Source organism: Trematomus bernacchii, unplaced genomic scaffold (genome assembly GCF_902827165.1).
Source record: "Trematomus bernacchii unplaced genomic scaffold, fTreBer1.1, whole genome shotgun sequence".
Lineage (NCBI taxonomy): Eukaryota > Metazoa > Chordata > Actinopteri > Perciformes > Nototheniidae > Trematomus > Trematomus bernacchii.
The window spans coordinates 3,879,331-3,892,575 of record NW_022987973.1 but is presented as its reverse complement, the minus strand read 5'-3'; the positions used below and the strand labels follow the sequence as shown (position 1 = coordinate 3,892,575).

General features: G+C 40.0%; 3 protein-coding genes across 3 annotated transcripts; 2 read left to right on the top strand and 1 right to left on the bottom strand.

Moving 5' to 3' along the window:
* The first annotated feature begins 638 nt into the window (after positions 1-638).
* psmb1 (proteasome 20S subunit beta 1) lies at positions 639-2,991 on the top strand. The gene is made up of 6 exons (XM_034116974.1): positions 639-825; positions 1,178-1,285; positions 1,661-1,742; positions 1,914-2,043; positions 2,168-2,274; positions 2,362-2,991. Exons 1-6 carry the CDS (start codon positions 725-727, stop codon positions 2,545-2,547), a joined length of 714 nt encoding a protein of 237 aa, XP_033972865.1. The 5' UTR covers positions 639-724; the 3' UTR covers positions 2,548-2,991.
* Positions 2,992-4,299: 1,308 nt separating this feature from the next.
* On the bottom strand, positions 4,300-6,073 carry psmc3 (proteasome 26S subunit, ATPase 3). Its single transcript, XM_034116370.1, has 2 exons — positions 5,106-6,073; positions 4,300-4,763 (listed from the first exon to the last, which is right to left on the bottom strand). Exons 1-2 carry the CDS (start codon positions 6,048-6,050, stop codon positions 4,425-4,427), a joined length of 1,284 nt encoding a protein of 427 aa, XP_033972261.1. The 5' UTR covers positions 6,051-6,073; the 3' UTR covers positions 4,300-4,424.
* Positions 6,074-6,102: 29 nt separating this feature from the next.
* On the top strand, positions 6,103-11,790 carry tbp (TATA box binding protein). The gene is given in 10 exon segments (XM_034116371.1): positions 6,103-6,225; positions 6,930-7,149; positions 7,584-7,723; positions 7,725-7,843; positions 7,899-8,076; positions 8,366-8,453; positions 9,071-9,162; positions 9,330-9,497; positions 9,644-9,738; positions 10,518-11,790. Coding segments are annotated over 9 exon segments (1,014 nt in total). The 5' UTR covers positions 6,103-6,225; positions 6,930-7,095; the 3' UTR covers positions 10,598-11,790.
* Positions 11,791-13,245: the final 1,455 nt, after the last annotated feature.

Genomic DNA, 13,245 nt, shown 5'->3' with positions numbered 1-13,245 from the left:
TTCCTAAAACCGGGCCTGATGGGTTCCGGTTCGCTTCTTTAGAAGGCAATATTATTTTTTATATTTGTTAAGAATATAACAACTATTTTGATTAAAAACAAAAAGTTCCACAAGTCTGAGACATTAGTCTCTAGTTCTTTCTAACGGTAAACTTGATAACGTCCTCATTAACGATTGAGTAGGGCTTTCTATAACAATGCAAAAGGCTGCTCTAATTGTAGTGGTGGAAAGTAACTAAGTACATTACTCAAATTCTCAGGTACTTGTACTTTACCCAGCCAAGTGTTTTCATTTTATACCACTTTACACTTATTCTATGCCAATGTTGTACTTTTTACTCCACTACATTGATTTGACAGATGTATTTACTTTATAAATTCAGATTTTGACACACACTGAAAACCTTTAAGTACTTTTTCCTGATCTTAAATGATTTTACTTAAGTACCTTTTCTTGACGCAGTACTTTAACATGACTTTTAGTTTTTTTTCTAGTGTGGTATTAGTACTTTTACTCAAGTAAAGAATCGGACAACTTCCAACTATGACTAGAAGTGACTGAACTGACCTCACTGTGATGTCTCCTGCTCTACATCCAAACAGCCTGAGGTGGCGCTGTTGCCCGGGTTACACGGTAACACGCAGGTTACCTGACAGTAGAAGAAGAGGCTGCCATATTGCAGTGATACAGCGAGTTTACCGGACTGAATCTTGAACACATCAAAATGCTTTCTTCTCAATCATACCAAGACCCTGGGAAGATGCAAGATTATCATTATTCTGGTCCCGTAGAGCACCGGTTTTCACCATACTCTTTCAACGGAGGGTGAGTGTGACTTTTTAAACCGCTGGCTTGCTAGCCTGCTAGCTAACGTTTACATTTAACTGCACTATGCTAGCTAGCTAACCAGCTTAGCAAACGATAGGAAACTAAACAAAGGTGAAGTTAATGGAAAGTATGTGAACAGAAAAAGGTCTTTGTCCAGCACATTTAGCATCCTAATTTATTCTATATGCTCAAAAAGGATAAACTGATACGATTAACTAATACGACAGTTTCATTTTCGAAACAGTAGCTTAGCTTCCGTTAGCATGGTATCTGGTAGATTACATTTTCCTCTTTGGTGAAGCAGTGTATACGATTAATAAACAAGTGTGTGTGTTGTGTTTTTCTTCAGAACCGTCCTAGCTGTTGCTGGTGAAGACTTCGCCATCGTAGCCTCAGACACCAGGCTGAGTGAAGGATACTCAATCCACAGCCGCGACTCGCCAAAATGCTACAAGCTGTAAGTTTGCACTGTCACTCATTCTGCACGTATTTACCCTTTATCCTGCAAACTGTCAGTAAATGAAAGATGGGCAGTTATAAGACACAATCTCAAATTTGAAGTCTATAACTGGTCCTTGTTACTTTCATAGTTATGTTCAACTTCATTAAAAGCCATTATCAGTTGAATTTGGAGTGCAACCGCTGAAGTCACTGCTGTTCTGATACATTTCAACCTTTATTTATATAGCGCCTTGCATACAAACATGCATTACAAAACACATCAAAATGAATAGCAATAAATACAATTTTCTTGGCTGAAATCTCTTTTCACTTCAACATAACTAAGTGCTCTGACTGTCACTCATTTTTCTGCTTCTCTTTCCACTTACAGGACAGACACCACCGTTATTGGCTGCAGTGGTTTCCATGGTGACTGCCTGACCCTGACTAAAATCATTGATGCCAGACTAAAGGTGGGCTGGTTTAGCAAGGTTTTTGGTTTCACACTCTCTTTAATCTCCGTCCTAAAATGACCACAATCAGCTGACTCTGCAACGGTTTTTTTCTGACAGACCTGCAACAATGTGATGTCCATGTATTAACTATGTTCTAACTTGAAGTAATGTCCCTGCCCACTCTCTCAGATGTACAAACACTCAAACAACAAGACGATGACCAGCAACGCCATCGCAGCCATGTTGTCCACCATTCTGTACGGCAGGAGGTTCTTCCCCTACTACGTCTACAACATCATCGGAGGACTGGATGAGCATGGTAGGGACTTTAAAGCTGTAAATATTGAGATGAGAAAATGTATTGCTTTTGTATGCATACGCACTCGATTGTGTAAGTAGTATTAACTAGTTCTATTTGAAATATTTCCTGTTTTGTAATGAAGGCAAGGGAGCAGTGTACAGTTTTGATCCAGTGGGCTCCTACCAGAGAGACACCTACAAGGCCGGAGGATCAGCGAGTGCCATGCTTCAGCCACTTTTGGACAACCAGGTAAAGAATATTGACAATGCAGTACTCCAGCCAAGTTTCCATAAAGTACTCAATGTAAATTAATGTATGTTTATTTTCTCATCACAGATTGGTTTCAAGAACATGGAGGGTGTGCAGCACGTCCCTCTGACTCAGGAAAGGGCAGTTCAGCTGGTCAAAGATGTCTTCATCTCGGCCGCAGAGAGAGATGTCTACACTGGAGATGCCCTTCGACTCTGCATCATCACTAAGGAGGGCATCAACGAGCAGACTGTACCCCTGAGGAAGGATTGAGGAGGGACGTGTTCTCCTTTCTCTGCTTTGCTCTTCGATCTGCTCTTTCCACATTTCCCTGTTGTTTTGGCTCTTTACAAATTTCTTAATAAAAGGAGTGTTGTTCCAGAATCTGCTTCTTTTGGTGTCTTAGGTCAGGCTTAATCTGGGAAAGCAGATTTCCATTTTTTATATCCATTAACAATCTATATCAGTTGAAAATGACACTTTTCTCCTGCTTTACAGTTTTCCCCTTCAATTTCTGCTATGATACATCATTTGTATTGTTTTGGTTAAACATTCTTATTCTAGATCAATACTCCTGTTTATGAGAAGCAAGACACTCTCTTCACTCGATCGCCCCTAGACACTTCCTAATGTTTTAGTTTTTCATTATGTTTTGGAAGGATACATACTCTGCTGTTCTTTTTACATTCTTAATAAATGTAAAGAATTGAAAAAGGATGTCTTGTCTTTCTTTGCATGGTCTTCACACATGAACACTCCATCTCAGGTTAATGTTGTCCTTAAATAATAAAGTAATAGTATTACTACTCGATCCTGAAACATCTTCATCACAATAGCATCTTTTATACAGAAAGATGCTCACACTGAGATGTTCTAGTATGATAAATGTATCCATAAGGTGGACAGTTTAATTTTACAATTTTGCGACTGATAAGACTACTTTCTTTCAGTGGAACCCTCATGTCAAGCTTTTCAAGGCTCTTGATCAAATTTAGTACAGGATCTGAAGTGTTATGCAAGTTCATAAATATCTCTCAAACCTCAGATGATTTTTGGTATTTCAACAAACATTTGTTTAAAATATGTTTCATTCTGAAGGGAAATTAAATATGATCAATTATGTATACACAACTTAAGGGGGTTGATTAAAAGAGTTGAATACTGCCAGGCTTAGGACCCTGACAAAATGTCTGAGATGAAGGATGGTCTACTTTTTCTGTTAGGTCATTTATTACAATGCATCATATTCTATAAGATCATGTTTGTATCGTTACAGTCCTGTGAGAATCACATATCTCAAAAGTATATTTTCCATGAGCTTAGAAAGACAGTCCTGTTTTTAACTTTGTGGAGTAGAATTATAAAGTTGTTTTGGAAAGTACATTTAATTTTGTACTTACATACAGTACCTGTTATTGGTTACATAACAATAACTTTAGGTGGTGGAAATAATACTGGAAACAAAACTAGTAGTGTATTAGTATGAGGGAAAATATTCATCACCTTGTGAAGTCTAAATGGTTTTCCAAACTAATTAAAATTCAATGTATTGTGTCACATTTTGATATAAATGGTTATGTTTTCAAGATTCAAAGGTTTATTTTCATAACATACAATATATACAACTATGGTGTAGTTATGTAATGAATGAAAAACATACAGTAGGTTTATATTTCTGTGTAACTGTTCAAATGTGTATACAGTGACCATTAGTAAGTTGTCTTGTTTTACATTTCCCTGCAGTACACTAAGGCTGCCTCTGCTCATGAGTGACTAATAAACAAACATTTATCCAAACAACTTTGTGGTGCGTCTAATGTTGGTTGATTTTCTGGCACTATTTTAATATGCTTAATGTTTTTTCTCAATAAAACCAAAGTTTTAAAAACCTATGTTTAACTGAACACTGGGCTCCAGCCCAATAAAACTTTAAGAAGAATAACGATTTTATTATATTATTCTGCGCCACCTGGAAGTGTGAAAATACTATCCGTCTTATCAGGGCTCAGCAAGAAGAAACACAACACTTATGGACATTTTATTTATTTGTATTAACCCAAGTTAAATCAGCAACTGTAACAAGTGTTTACCCAACAACTGTTTTAATAATCAAAGACCCTCTCACACAAAAACAGACACAGACAGTGTCCTCAGGCGTAGTACTGCAGGTTGGCCTTCTTCTTGGCTTGGACCTCCAGGATTCCCTCCATGTAGTCCTCGTGGTTCAGCTCTGTGGCCCCGCGGCGCAGCGCGATCATGCCGGCCTCCACACATACCGCTTTGGCCTGGGCTCCGTTGAAGTCGTCGGTGCAGCGAGCCAGCTCCTCGTAGTTGACGTCGGGGCTGACGTTCATCTTGCGTGAATGAATCTGCATGATGCGAGCTCTGGCCTCTTCGTTTGGCATGGGGAACTCGATCTTTCTGTCCAGACGTCCTGAACGGAGCAGCGCAGGGTCCAAGATGTCCACTCTGTTGGTGGCAGCAATAACCTAGAAGAAAAAAAATGTTATGTAGTTAAACTGTAAAGTAATAACAAGGTGGCAATTAAAAATAAAGGAAACTTGGTGCTTAACTTTGTCAAGTAGAATAAACTTAGGCTGTTTTAGGATTTCATAACACTTTTTGGATGTGTGGTTTGTGAAAACATGTATTGTATCCATATTTTAATGGTTAGCATTGTGTTCATTCTCATTTAACTACAGAGTTCCCATTTCTCCTAGAATGATACTGTAAATGAATTGTAACTTCTTTAATACTAGAGAATGTCAATTTAAATACTGTTTCTACACATACAATGTTAATTACAGGTGTTTTCTTGGCCGCATATTTACCTTGACCTGCATGTTGGGCTGGAATCCATCCAGCTGGTTGAGCAGCTCCAGCATGGTCCTCTGCACCTCTCGGTCTCCGGCCTTCTCGCTGTCGAACCTCTTGGTACCGATGGCGTCCAGCTCATCGATGAAGATGATGGATGGGGCTTTCTCTTTAGCCAGGGCGAAGGCATCTCTCACCAGCTTGGCTCCATCTCCGATGAACATCTGGACCAGCTGTGGACCAGCCAGCTTCAGGAAAGTGGCTTTGGTCTGGGCGGCGCAGGCCCTGGCCAGTAGGGTCTTTCCGGTACCAGGTGGTCCGTACATCAGCACTCCTTTGGGTGGCTGGATGCCCAGGTTTTCAAACTTCTCCTTGTGGTTCATGGGCAGGACAATGGCCTCCACCAGCTCCTGGATCTGCTTGTCCAGCCCTCCTATGTCGCTGTACTGCTCTGTGGGGCGCTCGTCCACCTCCATGGCCTTGACTCTGGAGTCATACTCGGTAGGAAGGGTCTCCAGGATCAGGTAGGAGTCCTTGTTGACACCAACCAGGTCTCCGGGCTTCAGCTTCTCCGCGTCCACCAGCCCGATCACCGGCAGGAAGTAGGTCTGTCGAGTGGAAGTTTTAATAACGGCACATTTTCCTTTCCTCTGGGAGTCCAGGTCCACATTAGCCCCGTCCTCCTCCTGGTCGTTGGGGTCCACATCCAGCAGCTCGATCACGTTAGACACAAGGTACGGCAGCGTTTTGTTCACCTTTATCTTCTCCGTGTTTTCCTTGATTTTATCCTTCATAGCCTGCAGTTCGTGGGTCACACGCAGCACCTCGCTCTTCATGATCTTTATCTCACTGTCGAGGAGACGAGTCCGCTGAACTATCTCGTCTGTGGACATTTTTAACACTTCTTCGCCGATTCCATCCTCGACTTCGTCCCAAACTGATTTGTCACTCAGCGACGCCATCTTTGCTCTGTCTGCCGTGAACTGTGACACAGCGGAAAATAAAGGTTCTACTTCCGGAAGTAGCCGACAGCACTCATGAGCGCCGAAGAAGCACTGCAGCAAGACCGAGGATGAAGCGAGCCTGAAGCTGAATTCATTCACTCCGTGCGGTGGTTTGAACTGCGAGTGTGTGCGTGTAAGTTACAGGGCAATGTACTGCGGTGCACTAGCATATGTCTAACTTATTTTCAGTTCTATTTTAGCGCACTAATTCACTGCTTTCACTCTGAGTATCATTAGCTAGTGATGCTAATACTAGCTCTGCGGCTAACTTCAGCTAGCCAGAATGTTGATGTGTTTCATTTGGAGGCTGTCAAGACACACTCATAGAAGACTTTTTTGCATATAAACATATTTGTCACCCATATTTGTCTCATTATCCACTCAAAGGGCACACAATGCATCGGGTTAAAACATGAAATAACGAGCTTAAGTGACGTTAATGTACGATAAAGCTAAATGTGATGATTAGCAAGCAGTGAGTGTCTTCGCGCCACTGCTGCAGGATGCACAAACTGTTTCATGTTATCTGCAAAATTATGCACTTTTGTTAAATAATGACCAGTTATCAGTGGTGGACGAGGTATTTAGATATGTTACTTAAATAAGATAGTACTTGAGTAATAGGTCTCGTATTTGCACCACGGTCCACACAGGACAAGTTAAACACCTGCGTTCAAAATGTTACTCACCAACATATTAGCATTTACTTGTATTAAAAGTACACATTTCTGCACAATGGCCCATTTCAGAATAGTATGTAGTATATTATCAAAAAATTATTGTACATAGCATGTGTAGCATTTGTCTGAGTAAATCTTTGATTTTACCGTTTTCCAGGCCTGACAGGCAGACAGAAGAAACAAGAAGAGGGTGTTTTTCTGAGTCCAGTCCACCGTGGTTTTTCTACTGTAAAGAAAGACTGAAGACGCACAACTTTGCACCTTCTGTCTAAAATAAATTCCTGCTCTCGGGTGGCAGTGAACTCACGTGAGGAGCTGCAGAGATGGACCAGAACAACAGTTCAGCCAGTCCCTTCCAGGGACTGGCCTCCCCTCAGGTAACACTGGTTTAAAATTGTTACTAATATTTTCTTCTCACCTGGATGATCCCCCAGTTTACCATCACCATCGTCTTATGTCCCATTTGGAAGCTTTAGCATTGAAATTACAATTTATTTATATTTAATGGCAATTTAATATAGATTTTAAAGTTTACAAGTTGCCTGAGCTCAGAGAATGCAAACGGTTGAATGCATCCTGACTCAACTATTTTCTGGTATTGCCATACTTGTAAAATATCTGAATGCAACTCGGAAATAAATAATAGTGCTCTGTTAATTCAGACCCAGAGTTGTGCTCTTGCTTTAACAGGTCACATAGCTGGCAGCCAACATTTTGAAAAACTGTTGCATTTTCAATGGTCAGTATAGTAAGTGCTACTTATGTTGCTTTTCTAACCCAACCTCATCTTTTTGGTCTTGTCCTTGTGCAGGGTGCCATGACCCCAGGCATGCCTATCTTCAGTCCCATGATGCCATATGGCTCAGGTCTGACACCTCAGCCCGTCGTGGCCAACAGTTTGTCTATACTGGAGGAACAGCAGAGGCAACAGCAGCAGCAACAGGCACAGCAGGCAAACGCAGGTAAACACACATTCTCAATCCTTTAACCATAATCTCATATCCCTAGAATTGGTGTTCTTCAGATATTTGCTGAGAATAGAAAATGCTCACCAAAGTCTGATCCAAAGTGGTGGTATGTTATTGGTTTATATTATAGAGAATAAAATATGTTCTCTGTTCTCCAGGTCTTCCTGGAACGTCAGGGCTGACCCCTCAGCTTTACCATTCCCAGACGGTTGCAGGCTCGACCACCACAGCGCTGCCAGGGAACACCCCACTCTACAACACCCCGCTGACCCCCATGACCCCCGTCACACCGGCAACACCAGCCTCAGAGAGCTCTGGAATAGTGCCACAGCTACAGTATGTTTCATATCCAATAAAATGTATGGTCAACGTTTCAGTATGTCAATGCCACTTGAAATATAATCTAGCAAATACAAAAACCTTTCACTTTTTATGTTGTGCTATTTTAGCCAGCTGTTATTGTTGAAGTTTTGTTTAAACATTGCTATAGGTAAATATATACATTTAGAATTCAAACTACATTGACATTATTTTGGACTTAACCTTGTTACAGAGCTATTGACTAAACGGTTTGCCTTTTGTCTCTTTCTCTGTTTCTTACCTTTTTTTTTTCTTCTACTTTTAGAAACATAGTATCTACTGTAAATCTGGGCTGTAAACTGGACTTGAAGACCATCGCCCTGAGAGCCAGGAATGCAGAGTACAACCCAAAGGTGAGACTGACAAACACTTCATATCTGATCAGCCCCATGCTGCTCAACAGCTCATAAAGGTCACCTGTGGGCTTTTAAGTACAATTTCTGAAATCCCTGTGAACCCAGAAAGTGGCCGACTGTAACTGCCAGAAAGGCTAACTGCATAGCGAACAAATCAGGTTCCACTTGCATGTTGTTTAATTTACTTGTGTAATTATTTGAGCAACTTTAAAATGTTTGGATCCTAATGTCTCCACTAAATGATACCAGTTTGATGTGCTTGCAGAGCCCTGGCACTTGATCTCAATTACATGCCTTTCCTGTAATGACATGTCAAATTGTCTGCTGTGAAAAAGGTCCACTATCAATGCTCACTGATCTATGTTAGGAGGCTGCAAGTGCACAGTTAGTACGACCCATAGTGTCACATTCATGGGAAATCCACCAGGGTATAGGGAGTGACTTTGATAATTCCCTGATCCTTCCTCTAGTACTGATAAACTGCCAACATGTCTGTTATACAAAAACACCATAACTCAATGGTCCAAATGTTATTAATGCTAAACATCCCACACAAATGTATCTGTGTTGAAGCGCTGCTGGTGTTTAATAATTGTCTCTCTTCATTCTCGTAGCGTTTTGCTGCGGTCATCATGAGAATACGAGAACCCAGGACCACGGCTCTCATCTTCAGCTCTGGGAAGATGGTCTGCACGGGAGCCAAGAGGTCAGAAAATGAGTTATTTGCTGACCTTTCATGTGCTGAAGTTTAAAAAAAAGACTGATTTAGAACTTAGGGATTTCTCCAATAGGGATGTTAGCCTTCCCCTGTTTTTCATTAAAGTGTTCTACCTTGATTATAACCCATCCTGTATTGACTTTCCTTTTCTCCAGTGAGGAGCAGTCGAGGTTAGCTGCCAGAAAATACGCTCGTGTGGTGCAGAAGCTCGGCTTTCCTGCTAAGTTTTTGGATTTTAAGATTCAGAACATGGTGGGAAGCTGCGATGTGAAGTTCCCCATTCGACTGGAGGGATTAGTCCTCACACATCAGCAGTTTAGCAGGTAATTTCTGATTGTTTCATTTATTTGTGCAGCTAAAACACAAGGTCCCACATGTTGGCATTCTTGTAGAGCACCAGCATATGATGGCTGCGTTGTGAGGTTTCAGTCAGGGAAATGGTTAAAAGCAAGTGATTGGTCTGTTTCAGCTACGAACCGGAGCTGTTTCCAGGACTGATTTACAGAATGATCAAACCCAGAATTGTCCTGCTCATCTTTGTTTCTGGGAAAGTTGTACTCACAGGTAAGACTTGTTCCTCTCTGCTAATGGCTTTACTTCACTTATATTAGTTTATATTTCAGTGCCAATGCAAAGATGCCTGTTCAAATCAGATGGATTAATTGTCAAAGTCAGCTTTATTGTCAAAATGTCTACATGTGTTATACATACAGAAATCTTGAAATACCGTTTCTCGCAGTCCCCCAGTGTGACATATATATATATATATACATAAAACAAGATGCAAAAATGGCCTAGATAAACGGGGTATAAGACTAAGTAATAGTAGTAATAAGTACTAGTTAATAATATATTTTAAAAAAAAAACACAATCCACAGAACATGAATTGACATTAATGCAAGTATTCTTTAGTGCAAATGAGAAAATGAATAAAGTCCAGGTCCATTTGGGGCAGGGTGTAGAGGTCAGGGGAGAGATGTCAGAGGTGGGGAGGGAGGGGAGAGAGTTCAGCATGCTGACCGCCTGGTGGAAGAAGCTGTTCCTCAGCCTGGTGGAGCTCGAGCGGAGGTTGCAGCAGGAGGAGAATTGGCCTGTGTATTTAATAACTAATGTTGATGATGCCTATAAATCATGTGCGATTCCAATTCCTTATATCATGGGACATTTGGCATTTTTTAGGGTAATACATATAATATCAATGAATGTTAAAATGTAATGTTAATACTTAGTCCATCTTATTTCATAATGTCTATGGGAATAAAGGTTGCTTCTTTCAGCCTTGTGTTTTTTTGCCGCTGTATCTTATTGTTATGAATTATATCTGTATTGTTTTGTTTTCAAGGCGCCAAAGTGAGGGGAGAGATCTACGAAGCGTTTGAAAACATCTATCCCATCCTGAAAGGCTTCCGCAAGACAACGTAGAACCGACAGCCCCTTCTCTTACCTTTTTATCTCCCCAACTCCAACTTTTTTTCATCAGACTTTTTTAAAATTCACAAGTGGACTGCTGTAACGGCTGTTGTACAGGGATGTGATTTTTTTCCCCCGGTCCTGGTGTTTCAAAGGATTGGAAAACAGGACTTCAATATATTTTTTTCTTCTGCTGAGATTTGATCACAAGTGATGTCATATTTTACTCGCAGACCTCCATATATTTGACCTTTTTGTTGTCTGGATCACATCCCTGACTGTACATAAGACTGTAAAGAAATGTAAAAAGCGCTGATTTGAAGAGAAGCAGTCTGGCTAGGACTGTTTTATTTTAAGCCATTTTAAATAGTTTTTGTATGTTGCATTTTTATAAATTGTTCACTCGGTTCCCAAAATGTATCGAGACATGTTCGGGTTTGTCTGCCCCACATTCCTCTTAACAGTATTTACTAAGGTTTCTGTCTATCTCAAGTCAATGAGATCATCTTGATATATTTTGCAAATCAATCAGTTATTGGTTTAGCTTGGTCATCATTTCTTTACGTGCTGTTATCAGAATTCCCACATGTCAACATTGGTAGAATAGCCATGTCGGTTAAGACGTATCCGAAGGCTGTGGCTCTTAATTCTTTTATTGAAATCCTCCCGCTAAAGTTGTCATCAAGTTGTTGGTTAGTTCTTTGAGATTTGTGGCACTTGGGGTCAGTAACATTTGTACTCGTAGATCAACCAGAACTTAAACGTGAAGAAGGAGGCTGTTGGTCCTAAAGTAGACGGCATCTCCTTTTTTAAAGTCTTTTATTCACATATTGCCTCTTTCATCCACAAGCACTAAAATATGATGACAGATAATCAATACATTGTGTTGCCATGTTTATGTTCTGTTTTGAAATTTGTTTGGCCATTCAAAAGTATATTTAAAAAGGTTCTTAAGATATTTTTGTGCATAGGGAATTGTGAATTTCCCTCGGTCTGTGCTGCTTGCTCAGCTGACCCGTCTGAAGCAGAAGAGGTTCGTGAATTATGCTAAACTACATTTAGTAATAATGAATCCATTCCTCTGACTCTGAGCTCAGCAGTGGCTTAGCAGGAGACCCGGAAGCCCTGTCACATCTCGATGATATTGTGTTTATAACAACATTGTTAATGTGCTGCACTGCATTAATAAATGTGTACATACCGGCTCTTGTTTTGGTGGTGCCTTTTTATTTCATCATTTGAATGTGATGTTCATTTGTCGTTTTACTGTCTAATCTTCTATTTGCCAAATCAGGTAACCCTGTCTTTTGGCACACAATGTTCTAGCTACATGACTGACAAAGCAGTATTATTAGCTGTATCTGAGCTCTCCAGGTTAAACGGATCCATCTAGTGAGCAGTGTGTGTCATTGCTTTAGGATCCAGAAGAACTTTTTCTCCCAGTCGACAATTTTTTTTCATTTAATGCTCATTAAATTAAACGAAAACATGAGGAATATAATAAGTAACAATGTTTTCTAATACACTTCAAATATGTGAATACAGATTAGCAGTACTAAGTATTTTGATAACTATTTTGATAACTATTTTCTTAGAGCTAGTATAAGGGATCATAATTTGACACTTAAAGTGTCAAAAATCATGATAAACACAATTTAAACTTGCTGTCACTTTACAAATAATTGACAGGTTTTTTTATTCAGGGACCAACACTACTCAACAGGTTTCAAATGATGTATGCCTCTGTTAAAGATAAAGCTGCAACAATTAAACTGACCCATATTTCCCATGAATCATGGGAAATATGGGTCAGTTGATCAAACACACAAAAAACATGATGTCAAACACACAAAATCTAAAGTGTTCATCCAGTCATTAAAAAAAATCACTTGGCATTTAAGTGTCGTACGAATTTTATGTGATCAACATTAAGGGAATATGTAAATGAAATCCTGTGAGCAGATTTACTTGAATATAGAAGCTGCCGGAGACTTTTGAATTCTTAAAGAAAAAGTATTTATCAGAGCAATGTATTAATTACAGGTTTAAATCAATGTGTATTGCCACCACCGATACTGAAGATTCTGCCTATGTGAATTACAAGATATTAATAGGCGGTTTGCAATCAGTCATTCTCTACCAATCTTTCCGTGAAGATGATCTTGACAAAAGCTTCTTTACTTTAGTCACAAGTTATGTTGTATTTATTTAAAGTCACATGCCGCACATTATACAGGGATGCAGTCAGTATCATCTGTGAATATCTAATTTAAGGGCACTATGTCACTTCTGTGTGTGTGTATTGTGTGCCTGTGTAACCCACTCCTCATGTCCTTGGGTTCACTTGACAGAATGAGTTAGCCCTGTCTTTATAAAGCCAGCTGCCCTTGACTAGTCAGTCTTGGAGCCAGGGTTTGAAATATGACTGTGAGAGAGACAGGTCATGACCCAGTGAAATATGGTTTGTATGTATCCCAAATCTGACCATTGATACACCCTGTGTCATGTAACTCAGTCGAAAAACTGAAATATGAGCCAGATAATCCGTATTGGGTAACGTCACCAATAATGGTAAAAATCTACACTGCATTGTTTCTTAAAGGTAGGGTAGGTAAGAATGGACAAACCAGCTCGAGTAAACTAGAATTTGAAAGTACACA